The sequence below is a fragment of the Parambassis ranga genome, chromosome 8, assembly GCF_900634625.1.
Source record: "Parambassis ranga chromosome 8, fParRan2.1, whole genome shotgun sequence".
NCBI classification, from domain to species: domain Eukaryota; kingdom Metazoa; phylum Chordata; class Actinopteri; family Ambassidae; genus Parambassis; species Parambassis ranga.
The window spans coordinates 1380534-1400547 of NC_041029.1; the positions used below are offsets into that span (position 1 = coordinate 1380534).

A 20014-nucleotide genomic window follows, 5' to 3' on the forward strand; every position below is an offset into this window, starting at 1 on the left:
ACGACCACAGTGTTAGAGCTTTGTCGTCCCCTGACTCTTTCCATCCCCCATACACATCCAAAGAGTGACCGCGTCACAGTGTCCTGAAATACACCTGAGCCACATCAGTGCAGTGAGAAGTTCAACTGAGAAACAAATCTGTCTTAACCCGACTTGACAGTTGTGGGTCAGAACAACACTGTGCAGATCAAAGGGATTACATTAGGTCATCTTTTTAACCCCTACCAGGTAGGCCAACTTCAATCCTTTGCTTCTGTCCTTCCAGTTGCTTTAAAGGCAGGATGTATTCTTCACCTGAAGATGGACATATTCTACAGGAAGGTTGTCTTCTAACAGCTCTTCACACTTTATCCTGTTCATTTCAACTCCGACTGTTGTGCTGTTCGTTTTATAGTAAATAGTAAAGAATCATCAAATTAAAGTGTAATGTTTGACAATGGAAGACATCTGTGCTCCACTGATTTATCTCTTCTGAAACATTAAACACATTGTTGACAAATCCACGTGAGGTGATGTCATCAATGTTAGTGGGGAAAACAGGAAGTAGCTCTTTACAGCCCCCTCAAGGGTCAAAGACAGAGTTTAGACAAACTGTTAATGCAGATCTAAAACAAACCTTTTGACTATTTGTGAATCAAATGTTATTCTTATTATTTTAATGCAGCGCCTATTCAAATCCTGACCAGCTTACCATACCAGTTGTTTATAGCCTTTACAACTCACATGCACAGTAACAAAAGGTATCTAAGAGCAGGAAGACATGAGTAGGCCGGTTTAATCTCTACTTCTGATTTCATAGGACCACCTTCACACTCACACTCGCATGACTGCATTGATGAGCATCACATGAGCATGGTCAACAGGTCATGGGGAACAGTGTGTCGTGGTGAACAGGTTGTCTGGGGAACAGTGTGTCGTGGTGAACAGGTTGTCATGGGGAACAGTGTGTCGTGGTAAACAGGTTGTCAGGGGGGAACGGTGTGTCAGGGTGAACAGGTAATGGTGAACAGGTCTTGGTGCACAGGTTGTCATGGTGAACGGTGTGTCGTGGTGAACAGTGTGTCATGGTGAACAGGTCTTGGTGAACAGGTTGTCATGGGGAACAGTGTGTCGTGGTGAACAGTGTGTCGTGGTGAACAGGTCATGGTGAACAGGTTGTCACGGTGAACAGGTCATGGTGAACAGGTTGTCATGGTGAACAGGTTGTCACGGTGAACAGGTCATGGTGAACAGGTTGTCATGGTGAACAGTTTGTCACGGTGAACAGGTCATGGTGAACAGGTTGTCATGGTGAACAGGTTGTCACGGTGAACAGGTCTTGGTGAACAGGTTGTCATGGTGAACAGGTTGTCATGGTGAACAGGTTGTCACGGTGAACAGGTCTTGGTGAACAGGTTGTCATGGTGAACAGGTCTTGGTGAACAGGTTGTCACGGTGAACAGGTTGTCATGGTGAACAGGTCTTGGTGAACAGGTTGTCATGGTGAACAGGTCTTGGTGAACAGGTTGTCAGGGTGAACAGGTTGTCGTGGTGAACAGGTCTTGGTGAACAGGTTGTCACGGTGAACAGGTTGTCATGGTGAACAGGTCTTGGTGAACAGTGTGTCGTGGTGAACAGGTCTTGGTGAACAGTGTGTCGTGGTGAACAGGTCACGGTGAACAGGTTGTCATGGTGAACAGGTCACGGTGAACAGGTCACGGTGAACAGGTTATGTCACTCAGAGCATGACTGATCTATGTTCTGTGGTGTCCAATGGTTCTGGAGGATGGATCGCTGTCCAAGGTTCTGATTCTGGAAGCACGAGTCGACCGCGTTGTTAACAATCTTAACACTTGTCGTTTACATATATTAGAAATGATTTTCTATCTTAATGTATGTGTCCCTCTATTGTAAAACGGAATACCTAATCGGACTTTAATTAGGACGCTGGGACCAAGAGCTCCAGCCAGCGCAAACTGGTGCAACGCGTCCTCCTTCGCTTGCCGTAGAATGAACCACAGTGGACATGGCGCAGCGTGTTAGCCGCTAGCCACATCAGGCGGTCTGATATTACGTCAGAATGTCCAGTAAAAAGTAACACTTCGTATGTTGCCGTGGGAAGATGTGGCGGGGATGTGGCTGAATAATGGGAAACTTGTTTGGGAGAAAGAGTCCACCTTCTCGTGTAACGGAGCAAGACAAGGCCATTTTGGTGAGCTGGTAGCGGCTGCAGCAGCTCCCGTTACCCGGAGACAGGCTAGCGAGAGCACGACTGGTGCTAGCTGGGAGCTAGCTGTGCAGCTGTAATTCCTTCTTAGATACGCTGTCAGACACGTTAAAATAGCCGTAGTAGGTTAGTTTTAGTCCACATCGTAGGCTGTGTTCTCTATTTACACAGTACTAACTAGTGCTATAAAAACATGGTGTGAATTCTTTATTTTCCATTCAATTTAAACGGTGCACATACTGTTACCTGTAATAACTATCACACTGCGTGCCTTTCCCAGCAACTAAAGCAGCAGAGAGACAAGCTGAAGCAGTATCAGAAGAGAATCACCTTACAGCTGGAGAAAGAGCGGCTTCTGGCTAAACAGCTGCTGAAGGATGGGAAGAAAGAGTAAGCAGATGTGCATCAGATAGAAAACCATGTTTTATTTCTCTTTCTCTTCTGCTGTGTTTACATTTAATTTGTAATTGCAGGAAAGCACTGCTGCTTCTTAAGAAAAAGCGATATCAGGACCAGCTCCTAGACAAGACGGAGCATCAGATTTCAAACCTGGAATGCATGGTATGTTTGACCTAACACCATAAGGCTGCCCACACCCAGCTGAGTAATCTGATTCCATATTATTCCCTGTTCTGAGAGAAAATCTGAAAAAATCTGGTGATCCATGATTTATGACTCATTTATGACTGATTCATGTTCATGTATATGCTGATATGTGTCTTTAGGTTCAAGATATTGAGTTCATGCAAATTGAGATGAAGGTCATCGAGGGGCTCAAGGTTGGCAACGACTGTCTGAAGAGTATGCACCAGGTAGGTATTTATTCCCTGTCCTTTGTCTTCAGAAGTATTCACAGTCTTTGTGTATGTAAGAGTAGAATTCAGCAGTGTCAGAGCTGCTTCCCTTGGTGTCTGGGTGAGGACAGAAAGGTTGTGCTTTGTGTTAGCGTAGCTGCTGCACATTGTTTGAAGATTAAAGGATTAGGAAGGAAAGCCTTGTGTGACTGCTGCACATCCTTGGAGACAGTGTGTAGATCTTTCCAAGGAAATTCTGGAATGAAAGCATGGACAGCCAGATGTTGATGAAGATTCTCAGTCATCCAGGTCATCATACGTACAGAAGATTGAAGCGAGGCGTCTGGACTTGTAGAGTTTCCTTGAAGACGTTTCGCTGCTGATCCAAGCAGCTTCATCAGTTCTGGACAGCCAAATGCATTTCTCTTCTGTAATGTCTAATGTGTGTTTGTGGCAGATCATGTCAATAGAAAACGTGGAGAGAATCCTAGATGAGACCCAGGAGTCCATTGAATATCAAAGGGTAAATACTTCTACAGTAGTAGTTACATGTACCTGCATGGAGTCACATTACTCTTCCAGCAGTGAATACTTATTTTTTGTTGTCGTTTCTGCAGCAAATAGATGAAATGCTGGCTGGAGCTCTGACACAAGAGGATGAGGATGCTGTTCTAGCGGAGCTTGAAGCTATCACTCAGGTGACCTGTTTAACCTGTGTTTATAGAGATGCTTCACGGATGCTGTTCAGTGCTTCCATCAGGGCAGCACTGTGCTTAAGCTGTGAATCACGTCAGGACATCATACCCCAACTGCACACTGTCACGTTGTTTTACCTCAAATTTGTAAATCTCTAACCACAGTTGAAGGAATTCTGAAGAAACCCACAGTTTAATTGTGACCCAATAACAGTCTGTAATTAAAACCGCACTTGATTTTGTATGATTGATAGTGTTCAAACCTCAGTGTATTCTTCTTTGAGATCTAAATGACACACTCCCAAGTCTATCAAATTACATGAATTACTGTGAGTCCCACAATTCACCTTCACCTGGCCACCTGTTAAATGTATAAATGTGTTTCTTCTTTCATCTTTACTGAAACAGGGAGAAGACGTAGTACTTCCAGAGGTTCCAACTGAGCCACTACCAGAGGTACCAGAGGCAGCTAAAGCCGAACCAGGTACAGCTCAGCTTTTATTCTACACTTTTATGCCTTATTGACTGATTGTGGTTGGTTTTGTGTGTTCTAGAGAGGAAAGAAGCAAAGAAAGCAGAGAGAGAGATGCTGGCTGTCTGAAAGACTGACGTTTCTCACTTGATATCCAGTGTATGAGGTGCACATTTTTACCGGACTAGCACTGTCTGTACTGCTCTGTACTGAAATTACTACACGAAGTGAAATGTTGTATGTCTCTGTGTGATTTGGATTAGCAAAGCAGTGTGTAGTGGTTATTGTAGAACAACAGGATACCTTTTTAGATGTTTTACACATTGATTTCAGCTGTTTACATATTAAACTGAGCAGTGGGAATGATGCCGTCTTGCATTTTATTTCATTTCATGACTTTTTGTGTTTTGTTTGCACCCAAAGTGCATAACTTGTGTTCACCAGAAGGGGGCATCCCTTGCTATTTTTTTGGACCACAGAACAGAAAACAGGTGTCTTCATTCACATTGCATCAGTGACGTGTGTGTGCTTATTGACAAAAAATAGAAAGCGGATGTTACTGATATGTGGGAGATGTTTACAATCCTACAAAAAGTGGACACTAATGAGCGTGTGCAATGAAGCTAACACAGGTGATCCTGTGAGGAAAACATCTGAAACCAGGCAGAGTATGACTCATTTACAGCCCAAAATGATGTATTGATATTGTAATGAGAAAGAAGATCAGCACATCATTCTACATGTGTTTGTAGACTGCAGCAGCATTTTGTTACACAGGCAACACAGCGGTTCTATAAAGCTTACAGGTAGAAGTGGTACACTGGAGGGCAGGGTGTTGTAAGTCTATAGCATTTTGGTGCATTGCCCTGTATTTATTGCAGCTGTTCTGTCTGTATATCATACTTAATTTCAAATTTAAAACAGGTGAGGGGCTCTAAATATAAAAAAGCTTTGACCCCAAGGTAAATTAAAAAGGTAAATAGCCCTTTTCTGATATACATTATATATATAACAAACGTCTGATACCACATGTATACATGTCAAAATGTAGCTCTGTATAGTAAAGCAATGGAAGTGCTCAGTGGGTGCAAATACAGTGGGCGGGCACAAATCTGCACTTTGACAAGATGCTGCTACATTCAGGTGTTGTAGGAAATTTGAGAACATAAGTGGTCAGTGCACGTTATATCAGTAAGAGGCCAACCCTGGTTAATAAAGACGCCTTTATATGTGCTTTTATATCCGGAATAGCATCAATAATCACACTTGTTTACATTCTGTGCAATAGTTCCCCATTTAAATAACATTCCAGTCATCGGTTGTATGCGTCTCTATATGACCATTTAAATGGCGTTTTAAAGGAAACAACCTTTTATATAATGCTATGACACCGTTTTTGAAATTGTGTCTCCAAATACCGCTGTGTGCGTGAGAAGGTGCGAACCCCGAGCTGAGGAGCAGTCCGTGAAGCGGCCGCGGGCTGTCAGCTGTGTGGACGGGGAAGGTGTGTTTAGTGGCTTCGGGAGCGCAGCGCCACTCTCACGGGCGCCGTCCTCGCCTATTGTTAGGTCAAACTCGTGGTTTTTTTTAGTTTTTTTATCTCTCTAATTTTTACGTGGATACACGTTTCAAGGAAAATAACGTTTATGGTCCTGGCTGAAGATTTCACCATGTCTCGCACCGACGAGGTCCACCGCTTTACGGAAAATGTCTATAAGGTAAGGTCTGGTAATTAGTAAAGTTTGAGATGTGTCTGATGATAAGGTTTCGGTGATCAGGAACATTAGGGGATTCCACAAAAAGTCCGATTTGTTAGCTCTTCTTAGTCATGATGCATTCAAAGAACTGTGTTTTTCTCCCATAATCTCTTCAGGGAGAGGCGCAGTTCTTTTTTCTGATCAGTTAACCACAATCTTCCATCGCCACATACATTCGCGCAACACCACATTGGATGGAGTCATTATAGGAAAACACCTTTTAGACCCCCATTCATTGCCGCAAAATCCAAATCACACACTCAGTCATACCTTCACGTAGACCTGTCCTCCTAAAAGAAGCTAGTTTGCTGGAATAGGAGCATACTGCATTCCAGAAGTCAGTGTTTGACTGGCAGAGACGGACTTCTGTTGCAACAAGTAAACATTGGCCCTAAAACCTGTTCTGCAAAAAAAGCGACCGTTAAGCCTGGAATGAAAAGGCTCAGGTGAAATGAAAACCTCTGCATCATTTTCTTATGAAATGGTTTTAACAAATGATCAGATTTCAAATAAAGTCTACTCATTCCTTTTCCAACAATGCAAAATATATAAAGCATAGCACCTGAGGATCAGAGCTGTGCCTTTTATCAGCCATCCCTGTGTGACGTGACTGACATATTCATCTGATTTCAGTAATCAAGTGACATGGATCAGCTAATCAATCCATCTGCATCTACATGGATTCTCATAGAATCCACCTTTCTGTGCTGGCTTTGGACACATTCTGCATTTACTGCTGAATTGATTCTTGTTGTCACAAATCCAACAAGGTGTTGGAAACATTCCTCAGAGCTTTTTCTCCATGGTGACATGACAGCATCACACAGTTGATGCAGATTTGTCAGCTGCACACCCTAAAGGTTCTCTGTTGGACTGAGAGCTGCTGGCTGTGGAGACCATGTGAGTGCAGTGAACTCACTGTCATGTTAGAGATGATGAGCTTTGTGACATGGTGTGTTATCCTGCTGGAAGTATCCATCAGAAGATGGTACACTGTGCTCATAAAGGGGTGGACATGGTCAGCAGCAACACTCAGGTAGGCTGTGGTCTGTAAACCAGACTCAGCTGGTACTGAGGGACCCAAAGTGTGTCATGAAAATCTCCCCCACACCTTTACACCAGCAGCAGCAGGCTGAACTGCTGATACAAGGCAGGATGGATCCATTCATGTTGTTTACACCAGATTCTGAGCCACCATCTGAAAGTAGCAGCAGAAATGGAGACTCATCAGAGCAGCAGAGTTTTTACCATCTTCTATTGTCCCGTGTTGGTGAGTCTGTGTGAATTGTAGCCTCACTAGTTGACAGGAGCAGCACCTGGTGTGTTCTTCTGCTGCTTCAAGGTTGTTGTGTGTTCAGAGATCCTCTGCACACCTCGGTTGTGCTTTCTTGAGTTCCTGTTGTCTTTTTATCATCTCCAACCAGTCTGACCATTCTCCTCTGACCTCTGACATCAACAGAGAACTGCTGCTCACTGGATATTTCCTCTTTTTTTTGACCATTCTCTGTAAACTCTAGAGACTCCTGGTACATCAGCAGCTTCTGAAATGCTCAGACCAACAAGCATGTCACATGCACACTCACTGAGAGCACCTTACTTTCCCATTTTGATGCTTGCTCAATGCGCTGAGTTGCTGCCATGTGATTGGCTGAAAAGAACTATGAGGAACTGAAGAGGTGTAAATACTAACGTAGCTGTGAATGTACATTTAGTTTAGGGTGACCAGAATATTGGAATAATGCCTCCATACATTGTGTTGGAATGTCTGCTTGTCATACTGAACACTCACTCACAGAGGGGAGCTGCTGACACATGTACATGTATATAATGGTGCCAACAGGTACCAAACTGGTCATATCCCATAGTGAGTTCCACACCTTGCTCTACTGAGATTTGCCCACGTGTTTACGACAGGGAATGTAGGTTAATCAACATATTAGGTATTTGAGTCCTGAGCCCCAGATGGTGTTGGTTATTTAGGTGTAAGCAGTGAGTCTCTCTCCCTGACAGCCAGGGAGGCTGACGGGTTTGCACCGTGGAGAGATGGAGTTCTGGAGTTCTGGAGTCCCTCTTCAACTCTGGGGATGTGGCCTGTGGTGGCAGATGCTGCAGGAGGTCAGAGAAAGTGTCACAGCTTTGCTTGTTCGGCACTACACTTTTTGTTTTTAAATAAGGTTTCTTACTGTGCTCTGATTTTTAGAATGAGAGTCTGGGAGGAAAATCATAATTCCACACACAACTGTTGTGGAAATTTTGCAAACCAATGTGAAGGAAATAATCTATAGCTGAACATATAAATAAATAAAATAAATAAAGAAATGTATATATGATTTCAGCCTTTCAGAGATATTGAGCCACAAGTTGTTGCACTGATGAAATGCTGGGAGCTCTTCGTGCTTGGTAACTTAGGGAAAGCATCACTTTACCTTCCTGTCTGTCTGTGTTAACCCTGCCCACCGCTCTGCTCCATACACTCATTTGAATGCCTCCACAGACGCTAATTGTGTTTGTCTGCTCTGTCTCCTGAGGAAAAGGAGATGTAAAAACATACGGTGGCTGTAAAGTCGTCGCAGCCAGCAGCTGCAGATACAGCGTGATCGCCCAGGAGGAGAGGAGGGGATAGCTGCTCGCTCTGACTCATGTTTGGTGTGTGTGTGTTTAACAGGGCAGGAACTGTAGGCACAGTGAGGGTGAGACAGGAGATTCTGAATCTCACTGCCAGCATTGTTCTTTTGCTAAATGCCAGAGGCACTCCTTCATTTTCTCAGATGACTTTATCTTAATCAACAAGGGATTCAGCTTTGTAAACCCGAAGCTATCCCCGCGTTATCCTCTGTGACTCACTTCACTTCTCCTCCCTCACATAGACAGGCAGTTCAAGACGTGGCGATTGGCATGTAGTCACTGCCGGGATGATGGGCTGAGGCGGATTCTTAAGACTGACACTAGGTTGTTGCATGTCTGTGTCTGCACCGCTGTCATCTCCACCAGCTGGCCATGTCAGTGGGTGTCTGGGAAAGGTGGTGGCCGCGGGTCAAGCCTCTTAGCAAGCCTAAGGATGAAGTCTGAGCACTGCTCGGCTTGTGCGGCGGGCAAGTGGAGGTGATTAAAGAGCCAAAGAATAATGGGGAGGCTGTTTGAATCGAAACCTTTTATCCTCAATGATATGAAAGGTTAAATGGGAGCAAAGTTACTAAACACGCTATCTGGAACAATGAAACTCTGGCTGTTATTCTTGGTCAGGAAGTGTTCTGTGCCTGAAACTTTTTGAACACGCCCTGCCAGGTATGCGAATAAAGGGTGTGGTTCCTCTTTCTAGCCCTCAGGACAGCACTCATTTTCCCAGGCAGCACCACTCCCTGTTTGTCAACACAACCTGGAACACATTGGAAGCCATTTTCTCCAGGAGAAGAACTGTTGTTTCATGGACCGGACTTTCGTTACAACAGCCTCCGTCTTTTGATAAAAATCCTTGTTATATAATGGCTTTCGCTCTCAGTTGCAATATTGTCGTGACATTCACACAAATGAATGATATTCCGATGATAAGAGAAGTACAGTTCCTCATATGGGAGTTCTGAACAGGTGGTCTCTTAGCAACAACGTGCCATTATTCTTATGTATTTCTGTCATATCATTGTGCTAAAAGACTCAGTCGGTGTAGGGCTAGAAAAGGCGAGTTAGAGAGAGAGAGAGAGAGAGAGAGAGAGAGAGGTGTTTGTAGTGGACGTTGAAACTGTAGAAATGCTCAACAAATCCTGTGGTGAAAGTCATTCGGTGTGGAAGGTGCCATTCAGTTATCAGAAGCCACTTGTCATGTAGTATGCAATTTAAAGGAGCTTCTGATCATCTGCCTCCAGATTATACTGTTCCAACAAGTTTATGCCTGCTGGTGCCTAAGGGCCATGAAAAGATTGCATTATGCACTGCAGGAGAAATCATAACATTCATTGCCTGTGGAACAGCAGATTTGTGCCTTTGACTGCGATACAGAGAGAGGACTATTGCTCCACACACCCACCTTCTCTGCACGTCTGGGGGCGGATGGTTTAGAGACATTCTCTCTTTTCTTTTACTCATCATCAAGGACATAGGCTGGAGATGCTGAGTGCTAAATCCAGGGCTACACTGTGCTGACTGCAAAGAAAACGGAGGTGGATTTGAAGTCACCTTGTAGCACGGCTGATGTCCACAGTGTCACAAAAACAGTTCTTTTGTGTGTGTGTGGGGTGGGGGTGGGGGGATGCAGACATGCCACATCCTTGTTGAAATAGTCCCTAATTACTGTGGAGGGTGAAGCTGTAATTACACAGAGACAGAACATTTGGGTTAGTGCTGTGGCAGCGGACAATGGCCTTACATTGACTACCAGTTAACATGCCTGTGGCTACTGTTACTGTATGTGTCTGCGGCTGCTGCTTCCAGTAGCCGCACTGCACCCTGGAGAACAGCTAAGCAAAGCAGTCATGCTATTCTAAAGTCGCAAGTATGTAATTCTGCATGCATGCCCATGTGATTAGAATGTTCCCTTTGCAGAAAAGCCTTGCCAGTAGGGTGTTCTCTTAAGAGTCTAATGCAGCACTCACTGCTCTGTAATCATAATACAGTTATATCTTGTGTTTAGGAGATTTTCTATTACGTAAAATCCTCTTAAAATGGATTATTATTGCCTTTAGGTTTGTTAAGCATCTGTTTTAGTTAAATCTATCAGCAGTGGGACCAGCACACAGTACATAAGTTATATTTTTTCAGGAGCTTTCTGCCATGCAAAATGCTGATGTCCATCCAGAGAGGAGGCATAAGCCAAACTTGAATATCATGTTTCCTTCTAGTGTGATAGTCGGAGGAATGCATTTCCTTTTCCTGGTCAAAAAACTAAAGCTATAGCAGAAAGGACTGGGTTGTGGTTGCTGTGGTAACCATTGTCAGTATTGGGTTAGATGAGTAGCTGATGCAAGGTGAAAAGAGGGGGTATGGGGGGGTCAGGCTGGCTGCAGATGACAGCAAAGCAAACAGTAAATCGCAGGTCTCTGAGCAAATTATTTGTTGTGCAGTAGCTGCAGGAGACTCAAGTGTCATAAAGTTGTGATTGATAAAGTACATTTTTTAAACATTTCTTGCCGTTACGTGGCAAAACACGTGTCTGCAGGTGACTAATATTTATAGTAGGAGGCACCTTCAACGTGATTCTGCATGACATGGAATTAGGCCTGCACCATATGAGCAAAATGTGCGATGTGTGATGACACTCTTCAAAGTTGCGATGATGATATGACTTGCGATACATAAGAAAATATTTAAGTTGCATACAGTTCCTGTCTCTTTGAGATTTTTCAGGATTATTATAATACAGATTCCCTGCTTTTAGGTACTATGAAATAGCTGATGACAATTACATCAATTAATGTACACACATGTACATGTACTCCCACCTATGGGTGTCATCTGATTGGCTAAATGTCAGCATGAGTGTGAAAGCATGTGACATATGACGTGTGCGTTCACATCACGATGACGATGAGAATACGATTAATCCTGCAGGCCTACATAGCATGTATTGCTATAATGAACTGGAAACCTTGTAGAAGGCTAGTCAGTTGCCAGTGTTGATACTGATGGATATTGAAACCTACAGTTTTTTTCTCTCTCACTTTGAAGTAATTCTGACAATATATCTCAAAACAAGTGATGGCAGAGGCAGGATTACCTCTCTGCTGCATCACCTCTTAAAACACTGGAGTGTTTGAATTGATGTAGGTTTCTGCTTAAAGGGGAAGACAGTGGCCTGTATTTTTTATTTCTTAAAACATCAGTTTGTGACAGATCTGGACTGCAAGCAGGCCAGTTTAGCACCATACCTGTTCCTTTAGTATAGAAGCTTTACTGTGGTAATGCATATGGAAAATGAGAATGTTAATGTGCAGCCCTACATACAGCACAGCAGGGATGATGCAGTGTGAGACGATGACCCTGAAGTTTGCATCTCATGGTTCCTTGACTCAAAGCCAAAAAGATGATTGAATATGATCACTGGAAGTATAAAGCTAATGTTAGGCTGTAATCTGGGTGGATAATATAGCTTAAAAATAACATTTCAGATTTTTTTCTCAGCTGTGTGCCTCTGTTTGAGGTATTGAAATAATCAAAGAAAAGGTCTTGACAATGTGTAGTTAAATTAATTTTCAGCATAATCATAACCATTTATGAGCAACTAGTCAAGTCTGTGTCATGGGCCAGGCTGTGGGTATCAAGTGAAGAGAGAGGCTGGTAAATGGATGATAATAAAATGCAATAAAAAATAGGAAATCCTCATTTTTACTTCATATTTCAACTGTCAAAACCAGCTGCCGGCCTACTTTGGTTTAATGTTCAGCCTGTCATTGATGGATGGACTTATGTTAGCAGACAGTAGCTAACAAGTAAGCTAACTAACAAGCACACAGTACACATCATCCACATCCAGCCTGAACTCTCAGTCCCACATTAGGCTACAGCCTCTCGGCCTGCAGCATCCAGCTGTCTGTCTGGTTTGTTGACATGGCCCAAAAACTTGAGTGTTGTTCAAAGATCATATATTAACGGTAAGAGCTCTCACTCCTTCGATTATTCATGCTAAATACACACACACAGTGATGCGGGCGATCAGGAGAGAGTGGATCATTTGTGTTATAAAAGATCTTTGGAGCACCATGAGGATGATGGAAAGATTTTTAAAAGACACGCTTGCTTCTGGGTCTGATGCCGCAAAACTGATCCAATCTAATCACTGGTTTTGTGTTGTACAATAAGCATGAAGACACATCAAATTTTAGTAAAGTCAGACCACAGTCCAGTGTTCTATTTTTTCCTCACTGAATCGTAAATGAGCTTGGGCCCCAGCTTAGCTTTTTGTTTTCCTAAAGTAAATGTAGTGACCAGCTGTTTGAGGTCAGGTGAGTTTTTTTTGATCACCACTAATCAATATTGCTTTTTGGTCTTGTCTCTTTTCTCCAGAGGTTTCTCTGAAGTGAGAAACATCAATCTACATTTGTTGAATCGAGTGCTTCAATCTTGCACAGTTTACCATGAGAGCTCTAGTAATAATACCATATAGTATTATTGCTACAATAACCAGCACCTTTTCCTCCTTACAGGACATATTGATTACCAGAGGCCATGTTTTCAACCCCTGCATCCACCTATAATAACTCTAATTAACTTATATTGCAGTCAAGGAGACAAACTGTTCTCTTGGTCTCAGCAGAAACTGGCATATTGCCTTTAGGCGCTGTTCAGATACAATATGTGATTTTTAAAAATGTGGAGTACTGACATGGCATAGATTGGATTGGTAATACAACATGCTTCAGCTGTTTGCCTGAACAAAATAGTACTTAAATCATATGCAAAATGCTGCCTCCTGTCTCAATGAACAACCTAAAAGCTGTAGATATGGATGAGTTCCTGTATGTGGGGCATGTTTAAACACTGCAGTCAAAACGTATCTTTCCTACTGAATCGCCTACTTTGCACTGTCAACACATTCTCTGAGGAAGCGCTACTGCTGGACTACGTCTTACATGCCAACATGGCACTTTAGGTTTCTCTAGTCTATTAGTGCAGCACTGTCTACTTCACAGAACTAAACATCATGTGACATGAACCATGAATGGCATAACAAATACTGATCGAGTTGACGGATAAGTCTACGATAATCTAATCTGCACCTTCTCTTAACAAGGAAGGAAAGAGTCTTCTGACAGCTCACACTGACTTAAAGCTTTCTTCCTCCAACAGAACGTGGATAAGGCACAAATATTCACATGGGTATTCTCAGATTTGTTTGCCTTGACTTCCACTGAAAGCACATGCTGTGCCTGCCTCAGTATGAGTAAGGCTTTAGGTATGCTAGAAGGACAAATTGCCTCATGCATCCACTCAGTGTCAATCAGTGGACTTTGCTCTGAAATAAGCACAATGTTTGTTTGTTTTTCTGTATGGATATGTGTACTTAGGAAAGCTATCTCATCAGTCGGTTGGCTGCACTGCACCTCTCTTGAACAGTAGCTCTGCAGTGGTCCTGTGCAGCACCTTCCCTTCTGTTGTGTGTTCTTAAAAAAGTAATGCCACTATGATAGAAATCTGAGATGATCTGATTTAACAAGAACATTTGAACGACCTATTCTGAAGAGATAACCAAAACTTGTGACCATTTCTGAGCATGATCTCAAAATTGAATTGTCTAATCTGTTGTCAGACTAGGGATGCCTGTGCTCACAAATGGGTGTTGACATTTCATCATGGAAAGTCTGGCATTTGACAGCGAGCAGAAGGATTTTGGGATCAGCTGTGTCTGGCCTCAGTATTAAAGTGACGCAGCAGATCAACAAGAGGAACAGTTTTTATACGTTTTGACTTCATGGGGTGAGAGGTGAAGTTTCTCAAGTGGCCACTTGAGGCTGACTTATAAAATAATTCAATCCCTATATGCCCCCTTTTAAAAACCCTTGTTCAGTACAACTGTATGGAGGGTCAATGTGTATATATTTAACCTGACTGAACTGCAAATCAAGTTTTAGTGACAGGAGGGTTCTGCTCCGACAGTTAGCTTCCTGCTCATGCTGCTGCCCACTTACCTCAGCTCATGCTCCACATGTTTGTCCAAATTTGGATTGACCAGGGAGTCAGGTGGTGCTGGCCTAAAACCCTGTTTGCAGAAATCTGTTAGGTTCATCAATAGAGCTTTAACACATCCTCACACCCATCTCATCACATCTTGAATGCAGAGTTCTGTGTGATGCTTCAGGACATCAACACTGTAAGTGTTTGGAAGAGTGAGAAAGGTCCTGTAAGGGCCTGTGTCAAAGAAATAGGAAGCAGGATGTGTGGTGGAGGACACTCGCGTCAGACACAACCAAGAAACATGTGGTTCAATTCCTGACAGGAATTCACAAGTCACAAGGCGCAGGTTTCAGATTGCTTTTAGGCTTGAGTGTAAAACACATGGTTAGGTGTGCTATTGTGTGTGTTTTGCCTGAAAAGAAGCAATTGTTACAGTGTGAATACTTCATTATGGAATCATTATGAATCATTATGGAAGGTCTGACTATAAGCTGACAACAAAGTGACCTGCACTTCACAAATATGAGCCTGATGCAGTATATGCCTACAGGGTGTGGTTGAACGGTTGTGTGTGCTGGTAAGTGTCTGGATTTTAAGAAACTGCCATGCACTGTTTGTATTTGTATATCTCTATGTACTAGATTTGTAGTTCTGATACAACATGCTCACATATTGGTCGTTTCATTGTGTGACCTTCACCACGCGCACTTGTGAGTCACATTTGTGAGCTCTTGCATTGTTTCCTGGAATGTACATTGTTTCCTGCAGTAGTTTAAGATGTAGCACTGTTCTGTTTTTCTTGTGGGAATGCTGGCATTGCCTACAAGCATCAGGGCATGAGAGTGCATATCATTAGCTGGTGTTGATTTCATCATGCTGGGTAGAAGCTGTTTGATAACATAGGGTTCTCTCGTGGAACATTGTAGCAGAGACTCTGATTGTGACATGTCTGGTCTTGAACAGTGTTCTTCATCATTCAGTGGGCTAATACCTTGCAGTTTAACTATTTGCCCCTAGCACCATCATTAGTGAATGCCTCCATGTCCCCTTGTTAAATACAACCTGACTGAAACCAAAACTGCTCCTTCATAAGAAATAATAGACCATTGCCATAAGTCAATCCACACATTATCTACTTTCTTTACATTCCTCTCTGATTGCATCATTAGGCTTGGCTGCCCGTTTCAGGACATGTCTTTACAGTGCTCACAAATACAGTAATCATCCGATCTTGTCTCCAGGATCACATGATGGCATCCTGGTTTCTGACTGCAGGATTTTCCCCTGGTTCTAATCAGCTTGTGTTACTTTTGCATGTCATTACTATGTTTGTTTGTGCAGGTGCATGTGTGTGAATCTACTTATACACTGCTCTTGTTTCCATTGTTACTTCCACACAGAAGTTCTTTTGGTTAGGAAACAAATGAAAAATCTCACCCGGGTTAATAATGTTTTCCCTTATCTTCGTCTTTGTGCTCCTTCCTGTCTTGCATCACAGCACAAATGGGAGTCACAGATATGATTCACTTTCCAGGAGACAGTCCTCTGCCCTCATTTAATTGTCTGCTTTAATTTTTTGCCCCAAGCTCTGATAGTGAATTCATTCAGTCCTCATGGCAGTGAAAAAATGAACTCTAGACTGCTTTTAGAAGAAGATTGCTCTCTTGCTGTGACATATTTCTCATTTTATTAATTCTGTAATTGAAAGATGATATGCAAGAGCTTGAATGGGAAGCAATATACAGAACACGATCACATACCTTTGTCCATAATTCCTATTCTTCATCCACTGCTCTCCCTCCCTCCCCCTTCCATCGTCACAGAAGTGTCTCCTGGCCCCATTTCCCAATTAGCTGCCACAATTAGGGTAACAATGTAGTACAAGAGAACTGGGATGACAAATTTAGCACCAATGGGAGGAGATGAAGGAACTACCATTTTTTCCTCTTCATTTCCCATGCCATCTAAAATGCACCATAATTCTGCCTCTTATGTAATAGTTATATGGGTGGATAATTCCTTATGCAGAAAAGTTCTATTGCTGCATGTTGTTTGTGTGTGTGGACTCAGTGTCAGGATGGGTCTGTGCAGTATAAGAAAGGCAGCTAGGCTTGTGTCGGCCACCTTTGGCCTCCTCAGTGGGAGTGTGCTGTAATGATGCCTGGCTTTTTTATGTAATCCTCCCACCAGTTTGAAACACCACCACTCTTTATTAGAAACTCTTGTATTAATGTAGGTGTGTGTGCGTGTGGCTCACACGTATGTGACCTTTTCATCATCAATGAGATGCACTTCATCAGAAATGGGTAGAGCTCAGAGGCATTTGGGAATAAATGTTTGCTTAGCTGGGCCCTGGGGGGGTCTTTTATCCTGTCAGAGGCAGAGGCGGTGGGGATACCTCTTTCATATTAATGCTGTTATGGGATTCTCCCCCAATTATATGCCTGTTCTTCTGGTATTTTAGACACACCAGGTGGTGAATAAAGGCCCTCAGAAGGCTCCTTATGCTAAAACTTCATCGCAGTCTTGAAATATATTCGTAAAACAATAAGCTAACTACTTGATATAATCATGGTGTAATAAAGGCTTTGATCATTGTAATTTTTGGAGCTACAATGGTGTCACATTGTGAAGCTGTACAAGATAGTAAACTGACAATTTGGGGTTTGAAATCAGTTACACAGTATTTGGTGTAGTGTAACATGTCTGCTGGATTGACAGTGATAGCATCCTAACATTAATAATATTGGCTGTCTCTCAGAACACAGGTAATTCAGACCATCTGTAATTGATTGTGATTTATTGCATCTTTTCATGTTTCTGTTTCAATAGATGCAGCAGCAGATGTTTCTGGTCTGCTTGTGTATATGCTGTATATTAATCAGAATGTAAAGATGGATGAACCTTCTGTGACCTCAACCATAGGTAACAGAAGAGCAGTTTTAAAGCTTATAGTACTAGGATCTAATGTTTATCTATGTTTGCATGTCTCCCATTCATATTGCTTCGCAATTAAAGAAACAGGCAGTCAGGTTTTTTTTAGCATAAAGTTCTGACCCTTGCAACCTTGAAAGAAATCTGACCTTATGGATCCAACACAGCAGACAACATAGTGAGTGTGTTTGTCCAATCAGACACAGCCAGGAAGAGTTGGGATGTTGGGAAGCAAGCCCTACTGTTCTGTACCCCAGTGGACACTGTGAGGCTCCAGCTGTCACCATCTAAGTGCCAAAGTCTGCCTTCTTCATTCCATCCATTCACTTGCCTTACACACAGAAACAGACAATCATTCATGCTCACACCTAAGTCCAGTTTAGTGTCAACACAATTAACCTTACAGGCACAGGCACAGGGACATTACGTTTTTATAAATATGATGTATGAATTTAGTGACAATATTAACCTAAGAGATGCTCTCTACTATTGAAGTCAGTATGGGATAGGAATAGGCTCACCTGTGAAGGCATCAAGAGGCTGCAGGGAAAATGACACATTTTATTAAAAGTCAAACTCCAAAATGATGTAACACAAAAAAAATGTGAAATATTTTTATTAAATTCTTTCCAAATCTTCATTCTGGTTATATTTAGAATTTGATTGCTTAGCAAAGGGCATAGAAACCTGAGGTTTTAACTATTGGAATCCAGTGCAGTTGTTACTGCCCCAGCTTTAGATGTAAGAGGCACAGTATGATCGTTACTGTAGATAATAAAGTATCTGCTTTATGCCTGACTCATTGGTATTTCTACTGTAGGTGGGTTATGCTGCACTCAAGCCACTTGAACTGCAGCTCCTGACACCATGCACACACACACGGAGGCACAATACACTCACACAAATATGGCTCTGTACAACCCTGGCTCTCATTAAAAACAGAAGACAGACAGTAAGATGAAGGCAAACCTGCTCAGGTCTGACTGGATGAGAAGTATATGATTTCCAGGACGCGCTGGTACGGTGGTTTCAGGTTGACACTCTTGCCATATTATTTTGCCACAGTGTGGATCCAGGCTAGAAGTAGATTATTAAGTGTTCTGCTGCAGTATTGATGGCCGGTGTGGGGACTGCTGCTGCAGCACTGTGCTGGTTGTCTCTCTGTCCCCTGGCTATTCCTGACAATCTGACTGGGGACCAGCTAATTGGAGGAAACCCAGAAGGAGCACAGGAGGAGGAAGGAGAGGGGAGGTGAGGAGAAGTAGAGGAAGTGATGGTGGTGAGAAATGTCAGGCACCATGCGTTCTCAGCATTTCCACTGACTCAGCTTAGAATGCAGTGTGATACTCTGTCTGCTGTAAAATAGAATGCCGTCATTTAATAAAACTTTCACCCCTGTGCCTTTTTAGACAAGACCAAGACGTTAGCAGCTCGTCTTTTATGTCCTGCAGTGTTTGTGTGTCCAAGGACATGTACGCCACTGACAAAGAGAGTGAACAGAGCAAGGTGTGAGTCTTTTCTGATCTTGACCCTAGCTCCACCTCCAATCCGTCTTTTTCTTCTCTTTCAGACCATCATGGAGCAGTTCAATCCCTGCTTACGGAACTTTGTTGCCATGGGGAAGAATTATGAGAAAGCCCTCGCCAGTAAGTATTTTTTCATCTCATTTTTTTCTCGTCTCGCTGCAGGTTTAGGCGCTTTGCCAGATGAGCACTCTCTGTGTGTATATCTATATACCTATCTTCCTTTTTTGTCTTGCAAAGAGAAACGATCCATATGCCAAGCAGATAGGCCTTATCATGTGGTGCACACAGCCTCCTATCTGGTGCAGAAGTGAGGATAGCTTGCAGTCATATTCACATATATACACCAACAACAACACACCATGCCAAAACTTTTCCCACAACACACCTCTAAACCTCAACACAAGCTCAGACCCCCATCAGTCCAACTAATCTGGCCGTTAGTGGGGTTCCTCCTCCCTTCTCGAGCATGCGCTTCTGTCCCTTGACACGCAGCAACTAATCCTGACCTTGGTGTAGGTAGGAGACAGACTGGTAGGGGCTCATTGAGCCATTAAAGACCCACTTTACAGGATTGTCTCAACCCAAGGGACTAAGCAGCTCTGATTTGTGGGGGCCGGGGATGGGAGGACACACTTCCACCCATATGGTGCAATCACTGAAATGATTCAGTGATTCACCAGAAATGCCAAAAGGGCTTAATGAGTAGATGTGGATATACATGTATTGTAGGTTTTAAACACTAAACACGGCCCGGATGCTGTTATGCATCTCCCCTGATATGATACATGAGACACATACAGATGCATAGGTCTTGTTCTTCTTGAGAGTTGAAGATGAGTGATGGATCTGTAGCTGTGAAACAACCCCCTCCCCTACCAATTGTCTGCTTTGCAATCAGAGTTCCGGTAATCCTCTCCGTCTGTCTCTGTGATCCCATCACCACACATTTCATTAGACAGAAGTATCCAGCTTATCTACTCAGCCCTCCTTCTATTACTGTCTCACATGCTACAGCAGCAGCATCAGCAA

The 20014-nt window shown here is 43.0% G+C and overlaps 2 protein-coding genes across 3 annotated transcripts in view; both read left to right on the forward strand.

The window, feature by feature from the left end:
- The first annotated feature begins 1989 nt into the window (after window positions 1-1989).
- LOC114439988 (charged multivesicular body protein 6-like) lies at window positions 1990-4533 on the forward strand. The gene is made up of 8 exons (XM_028412206.1): window positions 1990-2191; window positions 2487-2596; window positions 2680-2767; window positions 2932-3018; window positions 3458-3523; window positions 3618-3698; window positions 4104-4179; window positions 4250-4533. The coding sequence occupies exons 1-8, from the start codon at window positions 2126-2128 to the stop codon at window positions 4294-4296; spliced, it is 621 nt and encodes a 206-aa protein (XP_028268007.1). The 5' UTR covers window positions 1990-2125; the 3' UTR covers window positions 4297-4533.
- Window positions 4534-5671: 1138 nt separating this feature from the next.
- LOC114439443 (brain-specific angiogenesis inhibitor 1-associated protein 2-like) overlaps window positions 5672-20014 on the forward strand; it is a 48823-nt gene continuing 34480 nt past the window's right edge. For both annotated transcript variants that reach the window (XM_028411384.1, XM_028411383.1), the window contains exons 1-2: window positions 5672-5885; window positions 19030-19105. In XM_028411384.1, the coding sequence (XP_028267185.1) occupies window positions 5814-5885; window positions 19030-19105 (148 nt within the window). In that variant the 5' untranslated portion in view covers window positions 5672-5813. The remainder of the gene's footprint in view (window positions 5886-19029; window positions 19106-20014) is intronic.

Coding starts and splice junctions, on each gene's coding strand:
- LOC114439988 (XM_028412206.1), top strand. CDS start 2,126: ATGGGAAACTTGTTTGGGAGAAAGAGTCCACCTTCTCGTGTAACGGAG. Junction 2,597..2,679: donor CTGAAGGATGGGAAGAAAGA/GTAAGCAGATGT, acceptor TTGTAATTGCAG/GAAAGCACTGCTGCTTCTTA. Junction 3,019..3,457: donor GTCTGAAGAGTATGCACCAG/GTAGGTATTTAT, acceptor TGTTTGTGGCAG/ATCATGTCAATAGAAAACGT.